The sequence below is a fragment of the Ooceraea biroi genome, chromosome 5 (genome assembly GCF_003672135.1).
Source record: "Ooceraea biroi isolate clonal line C1 chromosome 5, Obir_v5.4, whole genome shotgun sequence".
NCBI lineage: Eukaryota > Metazoa > Arthropoda > Insecta > Hymenoptera > Formicidae > Ooceraea > Ooceraea biroi.
The window spans coordinates 5,405,470-5,423,461 of record NC_039510.1 but is presented as its reverse complement, the minus strand read 5'-3'; the positions used below and the strand labels follow the sequence as shown (position 1 = coordinate 5,423,461).

The 17,992-nt window shown below is 46.5% G+C and overlaps 2 protein-coding genes across 2 annotated transcripts in view; both read right to left on the bottom strand.

Annotated features, from left to right (window-relative positions):
• Positions 1 to 3,293, bottom strand: part of LOC105287577 — a 107,886-nt gene extending 104,593 nt beyond the window's left edge. Inside the window, exon 1 of the mRNA XM_011353198.3 lies at positions 771 to 3,293. Coding sequence (XP_011351500.1) covers positions 771 to 3,141 — 2,371 coding nt within the window. The 5' untranslated portion in view covers positions 3,142 to 3,293. The remainder of the gene's footprint in view (positions 1 to 770) is intronic.
• Positions 3,294 to 7,442: 4,149 nt separating this feature from the next.
• LOC105287574 overlaps positions 7,443 to 17,992 on the bottom strand; it is a 60,242-nt gene continuing 49,692 nt past the window's right edge. The window contains exons 13-20 of the mRNA XM_026969430.1: positions 17,876 to 17,967; positions 16,887 to 17,479; positions 16,492 to 16,738; positions 15,919 to 16,164; positions 15,612 to 15,792; positions 15,149 to 15,354; positions 10,458 to 14,131; positions 7,443 to 10,231 (exon numbers count right to left, since the gene is read on the bottom strand). Of these exons, the coding sequence (XP_026825231.1) occupies positions 10,136 to 10,231; positions 10,458 to 14,131; positions 15,149 to 15,354; positions 15,612 to 15,792; positions 15,919 to 16,164; positions 16,492 to 16,738; positions 16,887 to 17,479; positions 17,876 to 17,967 (5,335 nt within the window). The 3' untranslated portion in view covers positions 7,443 to 10,135. The remainder of the gene's footprint in view (positions 10,232 to 10,457; positions 14,132 to 15,148; positions 15,355 to 15,611; positions 15,793 to 15,918; positions 16,165 to 16,491; positions 16,739 to 16,886; positions 17,480 to 17,875; positions 17,968 to 17,992) is intronic.

Sequence of the window (17,992 nt, the reverse complement as noted above, 5' to 3'; positions counted from 1 at the left end):
ATCGTGCAATTTCGCCTGATAAGATGCGAAAACTTGCCGTCGTATTTGGATATTAAATATTTTTGAGATACGAGACGCGAAATACCCGCCGCGCATAAATACAAGCGGATACAATGAAGGCGAGCGTGCTTTCGCGACGGAACTTTTCACATTAGCAAAAGACAGAAGGGGCGATATCGGGCCGTACCATCCTCTGCGGGGAGATAGTTATGTACATCGCAATGTAAATTAAAGTTCTCAGGCATCGCGCTCGTAATTACTGCTCCGCCGGAGCAGTTTCGGTATTTCCCCGAGTGGTATTCTTCCGAAGCTCTCCTCGCGCGTTTCACTTTCTCGCCGTACCCTTTTCCCTGATTTAGACTAGCTTCGAAGGATACGCTTCCTGAAATTCCTCACGCCCGAATATATTATCGTGCTCTTGGGGAAACTACACGGCGAAACAAAGATGAAGCGAGGTGCTAATTTGAAATCCGTAACATGACGCACGAAACATCGATCGTGTCTCCATATTATTGTATTACGAGGCATTGTGATTACTCGAGGGATCGCGTCCGTGTGATCCGCCGTATTTGCATGGCAATGACACGATTATCTGAACAAGATGGCTAGTTGTTAGTCGATAAGCGATAACAATTGGAGGAACGCCATTAATTATTATCGATGACTATAAATGATGAAATTGTGTGATAATTCGTAGGAATGACGTAAATTATTCCGAGATCGCTGATTCCATCTGATCGAATCGTTAATTATCTCGCGTAACATTTTACCTTGTGGGCTTTTGTCCTTCCGCCTGCGCCGATGCTTCCTCCGTTGCACCTCTTCGACGTAATTTGAGGACGAAGAGTCGCCCTGGGTCGGAATCTCGTGGCTCCCGTTCGCCACTCTCCGCGCCTCCTCCTGCCTTCTCTTCAGCAGTTCGTAAACTCTCTTGAAGTAATCTCGGGTGATGTCCTCGTTCGATTTATTCGCGAGCGAGCCGACGCCGTTCAGATAGCCGAGATCACCATCGGAACCATTTATTGTAGAGTTGCAGTCGTCTGTGTGTTCCTCCGGATTCTCACTACCGTCGACAATCTTGAAAGTGTCGCTCTTCTTCACGTTCGAGCGGGCGTACAGCTCCCGATAGTCCTTGAGGACGCTCTTCGGGAGGATCGTATTGTAGCCGAAATCCGGGGAATTGATGCCGATCTCGTCGTCGCGATTCTTCGCACGGATCTTGCCGACGATTGGCGATCGAAGTCCGTTTGTGTCCCTCTCGTCCATCAGCAAGTAATTCTCCTGCAGGCTGGTGCCGGGTCTGCTGCCGCTGTTGTTCGACGACGTCTCGTCCTCGGGAACTTTGGCGACGGTGTCTCGCCGCGCTGTCGGCGCAGCTTCCGCCTCTTGACGCGAGATACGCTTCTCGTCTCGCTCGTGAAGTGGGTCCACGCAGTTTCTCAAGTTTTGGCAGACCTTGCAGTTGCGCGAGGAGCAGAGGTCGCGTTGCAGGTCCTTCCATCTCGGCTTGTTCATGAAGTCGTCCTCCTCGGGCACTTCTCTCCCCGTGCCTCGGTGGAGCCTCTCGCTTCTCTTCCGCTCTTTGTACTCCCGCCAGGACCTCTCCACATTCTCCTGGCTCTTTATACGTCTCGGAGGATTTCCGAGATCCTTGAATTGTTGTTCGTTGTCCGCATTGATCGCCGCCGCCGCCGCTTGTCCAAGCAAAACGTCGCTCTTGGTCTTTCGATAAATCTTTTTCCTCTCCACACTTGACGATTGCCTCTTCAGCTGCGGTTGCGATCGATCGTCCTGCCCAGGTTGATTATCTGAAGGCTCCCTCAAGACCTCGCTCCTCGATCGCCGATAATTGCGTAATTGCCTTTGAAACAAAGAATCCTCTGAGGACTCTTTGCAACTCGTCGTCGGCTTTTCTTTCTCTGATTGTTTGCTGGCTTTCAACCTCTCCCTCGCGAGCACTTCGGGATCGAATCGCAGAATATTCGTCTCGCTACGCACTTTCCGCGTTCTGTAGTTCCTGCGATCGCCCTCGTGAACGTAGTCCGAGTATCTCTTCCTGATCCCGGCGTTTCCGAGCGTTTCCGGAACGGCGGCGCGAACGAGCGCCTGTTCCATATTCATCCGTCGCTGTATCTTCTCGCGTAGAAACGCCCTGATCCTCACCAGTTCCTCCTCGTTCATGTCGTCCTTAATCTTGCGGACTACTCTCTCCACTTCGTTTGTTTCCGAATTTGTCATCGTCGCCGGCTCGTTCCACAGCATGGTACTCCGAGTACGCAGATACGGTTTCATTGCTTCGCTGTCTCTCGAACTTCGTTTTGTTTCGAGGTCGACCGTGTCGCTCCTCTTCAGATCGCGACTTTCTAGATTCCTTCCGCGCGATCCGATTTCAACCCTATCCTCAATCCCGCCACTGCATTCTTCCTCGCGAACCAGGCTCAGCAGATTCTCGCTCCGACTCCTCAGGTACGCTTTGACCTTCCTGCATCTGTTCTTGGCGATTTCCTCGGTGGTCTTGCCGATGGTGCTGCGCGTCCGCAAGTCGTCCATGATCTGCTGCCGCAAATAATCCCCGGCCGAATAGTTTTTGAATCCCACTCCCTCTCCGACGTTTTTCTCGCTCTTCGTCTTCCGTGTCTTCGGGTCCTCCGATGAATGCCTCTTCCCCTTGCTGCCGCGGTTCTCCTTGATGTTGATATCACTGCGCGACTTGCGCGGTGCAAAGTTACACGTGCCGAATTTGCTGCTGAAGCCATCGATGTTGCGGTTACCTTGAATCACCGTCGCGACGCACGTTGACGCGGACGACGTCGACGGCGAAGACGTTTGCTCAGTTTTGCTGCGCGAGCTGGTTCCGGATTCGTCGACGGAAAATTGCTCGTGGCTCCTCAGGCCTTCCTTGAAGGAACCTCTGGCTCTTTGCGCCGTTCGGCCAGTGGTCTCTACCAGGAGTCGACCGTCCTTGTCGAGCAGCTGGATGACGGGCAACGCGTCGGCGGATGTCGTCAACTCCCACTCCCAGTGCAGCGGTTTCTGCACCTTGAGCCGGATGACCGGCTCCGCTGACTCGTCGAGACTCGTGGAATCCGGACCGACCGGACCGGAGGCCGTCGCGTTGACGATCGGATGGGCGTTCTTCATGGTCCGTCTTTCTCTCTTCTCGCTCGAATAATCCGCGGGAAAAACCGCTGGCTCACTCACTCGCTCCCTCGATCGGCCTGATTAATTCCTCGTCTCGAACGGGTTCGTCGCCACTGGGCTTCTTAACGGACCTCGTGCCGTGGCTCGATGAATTTTATGGTGCCCCGAGGAGGAGTACCAACCTCCGTTGCGTCTCGGTGCGCGTTCGTTCACGTCGTCGATTATCCGGTGAATATTTCCTCTCTTGACGAGACAGTCTACAGTGCAATGAGAAATATTTTATGCTCCTAGCACGAATATAAATATTTGTTTACACTATAATTAGTAACGTACAGAATAAGATTCTGGCTTTTTTCGCCACATAGTTATCACGATCGAAATCGCGACGTGACACTTCACGATCGCTGATCAAGAGATGATTCCGGATCTGGAGCGGACGATCGGATTGCCAGTCGTTGGACCGTTCGCGCGCTTGGCGATAGAAAGGCTCCGGAATAAAACTGCAGTACCGTTTTCCGAGCGACCGTGCATAGCAAGCCATGCGCGCTCAACGATTCGTTGTAATCTGTCGTTACGATCACATGATCGACGACGATCGCGAGAGGACGGGCTGCCGATTCGCGCTAGCGTTTGCGGACCCGCCGCTTCTAAGTTGCGCGCGTGTTACATCGCGTTATGTAACGCGACCTCGCCAGACTTGGCAGCCTGTCAAATTCGCGGCGGCGGTACAGCCGAGTTGACTTTCTTCCTTCGTCGCGACGAGAAAGAGCAGGCGGATGAAATGGAAGAACTAGAGAGAAAGAGTCACACGTATGTTTCGCGTCTCATCCGCGAGTCGCGTTCCGTCTCGTCTCGTATCGCGAGCGGACTCGAGGAAGATCCATCTTCCGCGCCGCTAGTAATTCGCTCGTAATTTGAAAAGATGTAACGGGAGATTGTTCAGTCCGTGAAATGATACCGCACCGTTTGTCGTTGTTGCGATAATCTCTGTGCATCCGTGTCGCCCGGGGTGGTGGGTGTTTAGTATCGACGCGCGTATTTTTAACGGAAACACGTAACACTCTGTTGATCGAAGTAAAATTTTCCAGCGTCCGTTGATGGTACAGTGGCGGCGTTATTTCAGTTCCATTATCCGTTAACGGTGAGCACGGCAATATGCGTTGCATGTAGCGCTGTACATAGCGATCGACGAAACGTCAGTTAATCAACGGCATGCCCCGAATCGCGTCGTGGAAATCGCAGACCCGATTTTCCGGCGCCTACACGGATATTATGCCGGAACACATACGTGGACACGAGGAATCGCAGGAGGAACTTGGAAAAGACAGATTTTAATTCTCCTCGGAGTTTAATCGCGCACGGGGATTTTTTCGCTCGCTCGCTCGCTCGTCTCGTCTCGTCTCGCTTCGTTCGTTCGTCCCGCTTATCGCGGCTTCCGCGCGCGTTCGGGCACGTTTCGGAATCCCGATCGATGAATGATACATCGATCAATCGCGTGAGTCGCGCGCGGCAGGCAGCCGTGTACCTCACTGACGAGATCGACGCTACTCGCGCGAGAGAGAAGCGTTCGGGACTGGGCAACGCGGCACTACTGTAAACGCTCGCGCGGTGGCGTCATGCCGATCCGAAAATAAATCCCGCGGGATCCATCGGGTAGTAGGGTGCAGGAATTCCGGCACGTGGAACATGTCACGAATATTCAGCGCAGAGGCTCATGTGTGTGCGTTTTCGTTTGCCCGCCCGCACCAGGTGCGTGCACGAGCGACGCGAGATGCGTGGGCGAATCCGCACGAAAATCCCGCTTGCGGTTCGCCTCGTACGTGTGAGATTACGAATCCGAGCGCGCGTGAATCGTTGTGTAATCTGCATTACGTGCGGAGCAGAATAGAATAGTGCGCATCGGTGATCGTAAAAATGGAAAGCATGAAGGGGTAGTTAGATTAAAGGTATTGGAGCGAGGAATCGTAATGAGAAGCGTCGTAACTTTACGAGAAGTCTTTAAAGTGGTGTCGCGTATTAGATTAAAAGGCTTTGAAGTTCTCTTGGATTCAGGCACTTTATCTTGAGGATGATTTTACGACGGGACTTTAGTACGGGCTCGTATAATAATAACTTCTGCACTCTATACCTTTGTGATGATAAAGCAGGTGTCATTGTATTACGAAGTATTAATATTCGGGATATCTATCGTATCACGAATCTTATTTCTTGAATCACTAATTTATCATAATATAATTTTCGAGTTCATATAGAAACGTGAGTTTGATTTCCCTTGAATCAACAAGTTCACGTTGTAAACATGCGTTTCTGAGATAATCGTGAGACTAATTTTAGAAATCTATGTTTACTCGGTCTAAAACTTCTTCATAATAATAGTGGCAATGAATAATAGTCACATTTTAGAACTGTCAGCATTTTGTCACTCATTTATTTATGGTTTCTTTAATCATCCGAATTGTTGAGGAATTAATAATTACTAAATAATAATCGATGATAAATAAATAAATTTTCGCGACATGCATAACAAAATGTTGTTTTATACATAAAGTGAAATTACTTTTGTACGATCTTAAATTCTCATGGAGATGCTTAAAAGGAACACGTAATTCTTCAGTCACCCTGTATGCGCTTTTGCTGTCAAACGTGCCTCTTTCTGGATACGTGACGTTAGTCGGCAGCTGCGATCGATGCATCTCAAGGATGGATCAATGCTCCGCGAGAAATTTGCTTACGATCCATCTTGGAGCAGGGTCGACGATCGACATAGATGCGTGTACAGATGCACACACGCATCAGGTACGTGTGTAACACGAAAACAGTATTGCAACTCTGATCGGCCTTCATCGTCTTTTCTGATGCACTTTGAGCTTAAACGCCAGCGCGCAAATACAAAAAATGAAATATTACGTTGTTTAAAAAAAACTCCACGTGTTGTTGAAGACTGAAGACGTTAACAATAATTTTAGACCCGTGTCTCACGTTGCTTCCGCCGCTATGCGAGTGAAACGAGTTTCGCGAACAGCACTTTGGATTAGCATATTTCCAGATTCGCATAACGCGCCGCTGAGGAGCGCGCGCACTTTCCGCGCGAGTTGCATCTCATATTTATGACGACGAAAAAGATTCGACTCGAGTCGCACGTTCTGTGCAACCAAACTCCCTCGTGAGGCGAATCGCTCTCGCGAGTCGTGTCGGGGGAGACATTTCAGCGTCGGGAAAAATGCATTGCGCGCGTCACGGTGTCAGGCATCATGAATAAAAAATCGGTTGGCTGGCCTTTTATGTTCGAGCGTGTCGACGTCGATTTCGCCGAGCGATCCGCGGTTGCTCGTAACAGGCTCTTTATTTTTACCCGACATGGCCCCGATATCGCGTCGAGTCCTCGCGATGTCGCGCTAAATTCGGATAAGGAAGCAAGCGCGCCATGTACGTCCGCGCGGAATCCGCGCGCGTGCGTTCGTCGATCCGAATCCGGTCCGCGATTACGGCTCGCGAGACGAGTGTCCTTATCGCGATTCGAGAACGTGCGGAGGAAATCAACGACAGCTGGTATCATTAGAAGTGGAGTAGAAATCGCGCGCGACGTCTCTCTCTATATTTGCACCGAGATGGAGTTCACCGCGTGTCGTTAACCGATTAGCCGCGCGCGAGGCGTCGTTAAACCGCTGCGCGCTTACGTAACTCGCGGGAGATGAGTCAAGAGGTGTGTAATTGCCAGAAACCGTCGTCTTAGTCATCTCCAGCGATTACGTCTCGCCGAAGCACGCGTCCCCGAACAAATTGCGGAGCTGGCGAGGGAGGCGACTTCGCGCCACCTCTAATTATACGACTCGCGCTTGTAATTTAAATATCGCGTCTCATCGGAGAACAGGTTTACCCGAGATGCGTGCAGTCGTCTTAGTGACGAACGTGAGGTAAAGGATGTTACAATCTGACGAACAGTGAGAAACAGCGAGATCGGTCTGTATTGCGAGCGGAGCGACGACTTTGTGGAAGAACCGGCAAGTGGAAGAGAGGTATTGTCGTACAGCATAAAAAATAATAATTTATTCAGCATCTCCAGCGGAGATACAAACGTATACAGTAAACTACCGGGTGTTGCGTCCCTCCGAAAAAATGTATGTAAATGGGAACTGTGGCGTGCGGCTTGACCACAAACTGCATCACCAGATACGGGCCAAGCGCGATGCTTTGGCACACCTGGCTTCGTGTTCACTTACATAAATCACCTAAACGTTACGGAACAGCACTCGACATCCCGGGCCTGAAAACGCATCGAGGGTAAAGAACGACGAGAGAGATTGCTTGGATTTAGTCGTTTGCACGATCGCTTTTATTCTCACCTACATGCTACGTCTAACAAATCTCACCTAGCTTTCGTCGCTGGATACATCTCGAATGTACAGTGTACTCTTCACCCTCTCATTGGCTCTTGATTCGCCACGACTCGTCGCTAGAGGATGTAACGGAAGTCTATCGCGAAACGATACAGTGGATTCAATTGTCGTGAGATTGTTCGAAGCGCACTGCTCACCTAGAACGGTCTCGATATACGAACTAAGGGTGATCGCGACTCACGATTCCGACTTACGCTAAAATCGATCGTGTTATCGCGGCCACCGACATGCGATAAGCGACACGATTAGATGGAAACCGCCATTCTCTAGACTCCTTTATTGCTTTCCCCGTACAGAAGCTGCTTCGGATGCGCCTATGTGAAAATCTGCGCTTCGCGAACACATCCACGCGTCAATTAATGTTATACAAAACGTGTGCATAATCAACAAGAGATAAGGGAGGAAAGGGAAAGGGGAGAGGGGTTGGCGACTGCTCTCACATAGCATTTTACAGAATCGTCGTGTCGCGTAGTGACATACTTACATTTACGCTGTGTACATGTATAATATGATAATGATAATACGCGTAGCAAGTATATATGCGCGCATATGTATAGATAATAATACTAAATCAGTAATAAGCATCACCAGCATCACGCCTAACTGCGAGGCGTCTCGCAATCTCAGTTCGCTCGCCGCGCAGACTATATAAATCATAATACTTACATAATAAGTCAACAGAACAGTTACTGTTACGTAATTACAGGCGCGTCACGTCTCGTTTATCGCGGAATTGCACGTTTTCCGAGGGGATCGCCGTGTCGCGTAATACTGTATCCGTCGTAAAGAGGACTTCCAACTCGTGACACTACCGGATCCTCGCTCGCGCTCAAGCTGCTCGGACAGGAACTCGACGTAAGAGGTTCGTACGCAGCCACATGATCCAAGACCGCGCACGACATTACCGTATTTCGACAGAGGATCCGCTTGCTTATGGTTAAAATCAAATATTTTCGCGAGGAGCGTTTAATCGCGCACTGCTTCCCGAGAGAGATCCGTTTCTTCGGAAATGATTATATATAGCTCTCGTGTGAGCCACTTAAACGGAAGTACTCGACTCGCCACCCGCGTGAAATCGCCGTCGGCGGAAGGCGCTTCTCGCGGTGCTTTAACGCGCGGTCCATAAATGTATCAAGTCCGGTCAGACCCGCGGACTGCACTCGGGTCCTGAATCCGGCTTGGACACGGTCTGCGCTAAATGACCGTGCCGAGTAGCACGTATGCGCAACATAAAAGGCGCAACAAGTGTATCTCGCCGTTATCCTATTCGTAAATTAGAGCAGTGGGACGCGTGTGGCTTTTCCGATACCCGGTTCCGTCGTCGAGCACTCGCGGAAAGGGTGCTCGATGATAACGGAGCTGCAAAACGCACACTGGAGATTTCCTCTCTGGAAATCTGCGTCTAAAATATTCACGGAGCGCGAGTCGACGACGACGACGCGCGGAGCTCCCGAGGAAGATCTATGCGAGACCGAATCGTTGCATCCTGTGTTTGATCGCACATGCTCTTTCTGTACAATAATTCGACTTTAGAATCTAATGTAGCGTACTCGCAGTTTTGCCATATTGCTCCAAGACGAAGTCCGTTATCATGAAAAGTGCCATGAATATCCATCGGGTATGTTGCGTGATGTATACACACGAAATAAGACATCTCAAGATTTCATCAACCATCTCGTCGTTGCTAACGTTCAAGCAATATTTCAAGTACGAGCAATGAGCAAAGTGCATGAAGAGATGTCCTTATTTGCTCCTGTGCTGTGTACCGAAAGTAATTTTGCGCCGATGCTGGAAGTTAAATCCGGCACAAAAATGGTGGCACCGAGGAAGCCGGAAATTAGAGTATTTTATGAGAGTCACAAACCGAACAATTGCCTGGCGGAAAAGAAGCTATTGTCTTCCCATAAATCGACGGAATTTGTTCACGGTCGGGAATATCCAGACCATGCTACAGTTAAAGCACTCGAATCCGAGCGGTCCGTTTGCCGCGATAATTCACCGTGATTCTCGAACCCTTTCGGGACACACGGTGAATTTGGTCGTTTGCAAATCCACTCGTTGCTTTTAACGGACACGCGCGTGACCGGCTTATTGGCACCGAATTCCGTGCGTCGCGTATCTCGCTCATCGATAACATGTCATATCCAGCTCACTGAATAGCTTTGACGGACTAAAATAATGACTAAAATAATGGCTAAAATAATTTTTAAAGCAGAATATTATGCATGTATAATTATTGTATATAATTTATGTCGAAATATGTGATTTTCTCAAATTAATAATAATAATAAGTTAATCTAGTTTTATGATGAAAAACTAAGGAAAGTAACATGTTAATATTTTCAAATACTGGACCTCGTCTTTGAAATGAGATTTTAATTCAAACGTAAAATATATTCGTACATTTCATACACATTCATACACACGATGCACATTAACAAGCGTTACTCCTTAGCAAGCGTTACATAGCGTCGCAAAATCTATTCCTTGATTGGTGGCGAAAATTAAAACATTCACAGGGATTCACGGCGGATCGGCACGATACAATTTCTTTGAGACTCGGAGCAACGACGGCTCATAAAAGGCCTACGTATTATCTATACAGTACAATAAAATACGAGCTGTGGGGTTTCAGGTTTTGTAACGAAGCGGTTAATACCTGATTTCTCTCCGTGATCGGCTACCGTATGCATCTGAAAAAGAAACAGCAGATTATTTTTCAAGTAGATGACAAAGTTTATTTTCTACTAAAGCATTTAATGAATCATGTTGTAGTAAAAGAAACTTCAATTTGAGGAGCTCGGTAATGAATACTTGAAAGTATATCAGAACTTGCGGAACTGTAACATCGCGAACGATATAATCGTTATCGTTATACTCGACGAGCATTATTAAACGTTTTAACGAGGACTCACCGACCTGAGCAACAGTCTCCCGCGGAAAGAAATCCTTTCTGGCGTCCGGTGGTTTTTCCAACTTCGCGATTTCGCGAATCTGTCCCTCGGAATCCCGCGACGACGGTATTCCAAAGGTTCTCTTCTTCCTCGATGCATTCGCGTCGACGATCCTCGCGGATTCCTCATCCTCGTCGAAAGTTTCCGAGCGGATCACGATGAAGCCGCCTCGGAACTGCACCGACTTCTTCACGCTAGTTTTCGCGAGTGGCACGTGTGTCTTGTCGGGCACGTGCGAGCCGTTCCTCTCACGTTCCCTCGTAAGTTTCAATCCTGTTTCCTGGTTATTGGGGGAATCTTCCGGCATCCTCGAGGAAAGTCGCGTCTTGTCGAACGACGTTTTGAGATCATCATTTGATCTCGCGTCTCTACTTCCGCCTTCCGTTTCCTTCCCCTTCGTCATTATTTCCGGCCGCTGCGGGCTCCTTGTGGTGACGGGTGCCGCTCGGTTCTTCGTGGACTTACGTTTAGCTACTTTCTGCCTATCGTTAATTTTAGAATGTCCCTCGACGGTCGTTGCGTCGCCCCGAATCTCGTAATACTTAACGAAGCTCCTAACTTTACCCGAAGTTATCGTTACAACGTCGCGCAGCGATTGGTCGTTACTTACGTTAGCTACGGCTGTTACGGCCCTGTTATTGTCATTATTATTACAAGGGATTATGGAAGTGTTTTTCCTAGCTATGGCACATTTATCGTCGCTACTCGTCGCGTCTTCTGCCAGTGATAATGCCGACCGACTCGCGATTTTTCTTGGATCAGCATCGGCCTCGTCACTCATCTCTTCGTCAGTCTTTTCTCCGACGCGACTATGAGCCTCCCTCGAAACTACCTCCGCGTGCTTCACCACGTTCTTCACGCTGACTCTGTGCGATGCGTCCGCGATCATCTCGAGCTCCTTGCTATCGAAAATCTTGTTCATCGTCGCGGGCGCCCCGATGGGAATTTTCTTTTGAAATTGGTTCGCCTGCTCGCATTCAGCGCTTTTCTTCTTGAGTATCGTCTTGGGAGTGCAAGCATCTCGCGATTTCTTGGTTTCTCGTTCGGCCTTGTTGACCTCACTTTCCGTATTCTTCGATGGTTTTTCGATCCTCGATCTCGCGCGGATATCTTCCGACTTGACGTCTTTCTCGCCGACTTTCGATTTCGCAGGGCTGTCTTTTGCAATTTTATTTGTTACATCGAAAGATGCTTCTCCGAGTCTCGAAATCGCGACATTTTTATTCTTCGCGATTTTCTCACCAATCATTGAATCGAGTTTCGTTTTCGTGAAATCCTCTTTCATGATTTTTCCAATGGTCACCGTGTCGTTTTTCATGTCTATATTCTCGATGCTCAATCCCAGCTTACAATTAACCTCAACAACATCGCGAACTTCATTTCTGCATTCTTCAAGTGAACGCGAAATGTTGAAACTCGCGCTCCCGTTCTCTGTAGAGATTCTATTATCGATCGTGACTGGGCGAGCAATAATATTTTTCTCGTCGTCTATCCTCGCTGATCTGTTATTCTCGGGACTCACTATTTTTAACTTTATGTTACTGAAGTTGCAGAGCAATTCGTTCAGCACGTCATTCTTTGCGTCACTGGCGCTTTTATTCCTCGATTGCGTGGACTTTGCATTGACACTCGACACATCGATGGTTCTTCCTCTCGTCTTCTCAGTATCCATTAGAACTTTTTGGTTTTCCGTGTGCGCTTTTATCGCATCATCGAAACCGTACAAGTGTCTTCTCGCGCTATCCGTATCCAATTCCCGGATTTTATTCATTGATTCGCTCGGCATGCTTAATTCTTTATCCACGCTTGATGAGGACATCATAGTTTGAGTAGAAATTGCCGCGCATTCTATCGAGATGTCTGTTGGATCGTCGGCCAGCATGGTCTCTAAGAAAGAATCTCGCCTGATCTTCATGGGAACGCTCTTTGTAAAAATCTTCTCCAACGGGAAAGCTTTCTCGCAGTCATTTTTGGAATCTGCAAAATCGTTCGTTATTCTTTCTTCACTCTCTTCGATTGACGATTGCTGAGAATCGAAAAGACTCAGCGATTTGTCCGCGAAATCGTTGATGGAAATTTTTTTGCCTGACCCGTCCGCGCAGTTATCTCGACTCACATCGTCGTTTAAAAGACTTTCGAGTGATTCACCGATGAAGACCCTCTCGCTCTTAGTAATGTGATCCTCTTTGATATCATTTTTGTCGGATCTTTTCGAAAATATTTCTTCTTCTCGGTGCGTTTTTTTTTCAGTTATTTCCGCCGCGTTTGCTTCTTCAATCCTACAAGCCGTATCCGTACTCTCGTCTGTGAAACGAATGTGCTCCGCAATTTCTGAAGAAGCAACCAATGTCTGCTTTTGATCCATTTGCTTTGCAGCGCGTCTCTCGCTCGCATCAGTTTCATCTACTGACATCACTGTGCTTCCTTTGCCGATTCTGAAATTCTCGATATGTTCACTCCACGATATCGAGTTAGAATCCTCTTTGCGAATCCTCTCGTAATTAATGTCATTCCTTTTATCGTAATAACACGTCTCTGGAGTTGCCTTAAATATCGCGTCAACGTTGCTTGCATCCGCCAGCATAAAAAGATCGTCTTCTTTCGTTGCGAAATTTCCTTCCTCGGCGCTTAAAGTGCACGATTTATCTCGCGAATTGTCACCACGATCTTTTATTTCCCGGATCTCGGTCAACAGCTGCACGGAAGAAGTGGCACTTTGTTCACTGACTCGTTCATTGCCGAGAACGGATTCGTAACTTCGCAAATCGTCGCACGGCACATCAATCTCTCCATTACGATCGCGATTGGACTTGGCAGGGCTCGATGATTCAATCACGAATCGCACCTTCGTGCCTACACGATGATCCGAGTCGTCGTCGTTGTCGAAACTGTTGGATGATTTTCTGACGTTGTTATACGTTATACAATCACTTCCGTTCGTACTGTTATCGAATGCATCGCCGCCGAAACGATTCCGTCCGCCCAGACACTTTTCGAACGGCAGGTTTGTCGTTGTCACGCGGAAACAGACATTATCATCATCATCATCATCCAGCATCCCCCGCAACTCCGTCTCGCATGAACCACCGAATATCTCTGAATCCGTGAATAAACGCGTATCTCCGAGATTCGCGGCGGATGTCTCATTCACAGGATCATCTCTTCTCCATGTGGCGGACATTACATCTTCAAAGTCGCGCAGCGTGAAGAAAAGCGGTGGATATCCATCGCGCGCTGTCCGCTCGGACGATGCAATGTCGCGAGAAGACAGAAACGGCAATCTCGACTTGGAAACTGGACCATCATTTACATTTTTATCTGTCATCGAATTTTCTCTTGCGGATGTTGTATCATCGTGCGATTTCGTAGACTTTTTCGCGTTGATCGTGATGTCGGTGTGGTATTTACTTTGATCTCGCTCGTCGACGTTTTCGCTTTTCATGATGTCGCATTGTGAGCGATTTTCGACAGCAAATCGTGATCTGTTCCTTCGATGTTTTCCTGGCGGAGGTGGCAAAGGTGGCGGATGTTTCTGCTGGAGTCGTGCGTTACCATTCGCGCCTTTTGTCGTCTCGCTGCTCGGCGCGATTTTCATCTTACGCTTCATTCGCCGCGGTGGCACGGGTGGTTCAGTCGAGTCTCCGTTATCTGTAATGGATAAAGCGATTTAAGATTTTAGAGAAGAATTGTTTAATTCTGATAGAAAAAAGGAAATTTTCAAGGATTCTTTCGGGAATAATAGATTACTTGGCAATTTGCAATTAGATCGTCATAACATTTGTTGCTATTCTTACAATTATGCATAATGTGAAAGATGATATTAAATTCTTCGCTTAACGGACGAATTGTAAAATATAAAACGCGAACGCGAGGAAGTAACCACAGCGTCGAACCGTCCGAGACATACTAAAGGTGATTCCTTAGAAATGACTCGATAGACCTCCCCTTCCTGATACACGGTCAATAGCAACGCTTATATGCCATTGCCAAGCCTTAATGTCATACTGGATCTAATTTCATTAAGAACAGAGATGGAAAAAAGATCGCCAGAAAATCAAATATCACTACAAAAAATTTTCATTGCGTTTCTATTGTAATATATTATACGTAATTGTAAAAAAATATTGACGAAAGCATCTAATATATTTATTTTAAGATATGTTTTCATTAAAAGCGAACTTAAGAAATATGCATTTGTTTTAAGTGCATATCATTTGTGAAGTTACTTGTCGGATAATTAAAAGAGAGAGCGAGAAGTTTCTTTTTTATTTCTGAAAAATGAAATTACGATCTATGTAATAATATTTTCTCTTGGGCGTGAATGAGATAACATTCCGCGAACGGAATACTTTGATGACTCTGAGCAGGGCTTCTTTAAACGGATAACAGCAATTCGATTACACAAGGCGAACATCGAGTTGTTTCTTTGACATGGCCATGTATGGTCTAATAAGGAAAATATAGTCTTTTCAAATAGAATTTTTTGCAAGAGTTTTTGGTGTATAGTATACACTGTATACGTTAACGAAATTACGTATGAAAATATACATGTGTATATAATTCGCGAACGATAGTAATATTAAAAATTGTTCACCTAAATGAAAACTTGTCGGCTTGTTCTACTGACGTCGAAGTCTTCTAAACTCAGCAGCATACTGGCAGATTTTAGCGCGTTATTGTCAACGAAATCAGTCATGTATATGCTGTTCGCATTATTGTGGTTGTCCATGGCGCTGGACGCAGCACTGCTGTATGCGCTTGAAGTGTTTTGCACGGATGCTACGTCCGTGGTCTTCTGAACGATCCACTTGTTCGTCATGCTGGACGTTTCCGCTTCCGACGATACGTCAAACTTGATGTCACTGCGAGCGAAAGAGAGAGAAAATATTAATTTCGCCGATGCGATAAAATTTTTTCACTTTACAGAAAAATAAGGTAATAGCTCACCGATTAAAAAATGCAAAAGCAGAGAGAGGAAGAATTTCATTAATTATGCATTTAATTAAATTAAACATTTAATAATATTCTGCATTTTAAATACGGTTTATTAAAAATTTTTAGGATCGATCATGTATTATTAAGTTTTATTTATTTTATTTATTAAGTTTTAAGTACTCACTGTAAGTAATTGCTTTCTACAGGGCCATGGTCCTGACCATCTCTCGATTCCGTGCTCTTTCGGGAAGTGGGTTGTGATAGAACCAACTCGATCGTTTCAGACGAGCTCTGCAACATCTTGAGAGCGTCCTCGTAACGAAGATTCAGCAGATTCTGTCCATTTATCGCTACGATCTGGTCACCTGTCGAGAAATTAATCAAAATTAATTTTTATTTCAATTTTTTTATATCTTTTTGTGTATCATAATTATTTTAATCGTTATCTCGATTGGACGTCGCTTTTTTAAGCGATTATTGTGTTTGCGAACCTTTATTCACGTTTCCGGCCATATCGGCTGATCCGCCAACAGAAACCGCCTGAACGTAAACGCCACCATCGTTACCCTCCGTTACTTGCAGACCTATACTGCCGCCGTGGCCGCGTTCCACCTTGATCGTGTGCAGAATTCGTTCGTCCACGAATGATAATTCCTCCAAACGTGCCACCAAAGATGCGGACATCGATTCTTCCTCGGGAACTCGGAACGTTTCATCGTCGGTTCGTATATCGGTGTCTGGAAAAGAAAACAGGTTTAAGCGAAACTACTTTAATAACGATTTCGATAATAAATATTTAAAAACTTGAAATTATGCGAGAAATAGCTAAAGTTTGTTTTTCGCACACAGATGATAATAGAATTATCCGATTAAAAATAAGTTTTGCTTAAAAATAAAGAGTTAGGATAATTTAGAGTTTGTGAAAACCCGTATCAAATTTTAATATCAAGATTATATATAATATAAAGATTTCTAATTATACATATTAAGAAAAATGTATAAATTTGTAAAATATACAAGAGAAAGGTATTTTCAAGCAAAATATATTTTTAATTGTTACGCACTCAGCACGTATGCTTCCGGCATGGGCGATTCGGCGGATCGCGCCGACAGAGATTGGATGGACGATTCAGTATCGGATTTTAGAGATAGCGATTCCGTGTCGTCGGTAAGCGCGGTGTCTTTCTGCGCCAAACTGCTGTAAATCGCGCGCGTTCCCATTTTCACCCCCAACCGACGCGGCAAACTGGGTGTACGGAAACCGCCAGACTGCTTCGGCGTGCCATAGTTGGGTAAACTGGATGCCTTCATCTGTAACAAGGATATAATTCGTCAAATGGAGAAACTTGATAAATGTTTCGAAAGAAGTTTAACATTAAAAGTTTAATCCAAATTTAAATTAGACTACCTTTGGAAACAACGAAATTATGCTGAACGATTCATTTACTTGACATGCTACCTTTTGCAGCGTCTTCTTCACATCTGTCACGTTCCAAACTTCATCCGGAACCGGAAATTCGCTCTTGCTCGACAGCCGAACCTTGTTGATGGCGGCATACAGCTCTTCAGGATTGTTAGGTTTATCCAGCTGCTTGATGCTGTTTGTTATGACTTTTGGAAGTGAATATGTGCAGTCGGTCTCGGTCTCGCTTTCTAGACCGGGGCGGCCGTAAAGTTTCTCGTGCTCCAACTTGGTTTCCTTGGGTTCTAACAAGATCTCGTTCGATGTCGTTAGACCCCTTTCCGATTCTTCCTCCGTGTCGCGCGACTCACCCTCCGGCTCCAATCGCACATTTACCTGCGCGTAAAGGGCGTCCTCCTCCGACGAGTAAAAGCCGGGGTCGCGACGGATGTCTTTCGTCACTGCTACTACGTTGGCGTCCTTCTGCGGATTCTCATTTTCTTTATTCTGGTATTCTTCCAGTTGCATCGGATAATTTATCCTCTGCTGCACCTTGACTGTGTTTGCAATCGCTATTTTGGTCCTGCCGTCGCCGATTTTAGATTTCAGTGGTGTAGTTTTGGATTCTGTTGTTAAGGGTATCCCAAAATCTAAAAAATGACGATTGAATCTTTTCTAGATTTACATATTATTATTGCTGGTAAATCTGTAAACTTTCCGAAGGATTTGTTCACGTTAAATATTCTATTTTGAAAACCAATAAATCTGACAAACGAAATATATTTCAGTAACATATTAATTAAAGAATCTGAATCACATTCGCGCTTAATGACTTTTGCCAAATTATCGACATAATCGTCGCAAGTTTCAATTCCCGCCTATGTTGCTAACTGCGAGAAGATTTTCACGGGAACGGGAAATCGCACGCGCGCGCGACCAAGTGTCGTAATTCAGCTAGTTGCTTGCCGCGCCTAACTTTCGCGAAAGTTCGAGCTCGCAGTGTTTCAGCAAATTTAATCGGGAATAGGAAAGGGCGCGTACGCTACCTTTGGCGAGGCCCTGAAGCGACGTCAGCTCCGAGCGAAGTCTCAGGAAGAACTGATGGTGCAGGGAAGTGAGCTTGAAGGCGAAGTAACTTCTGGAAAATATAAAGGGTGCTTTAC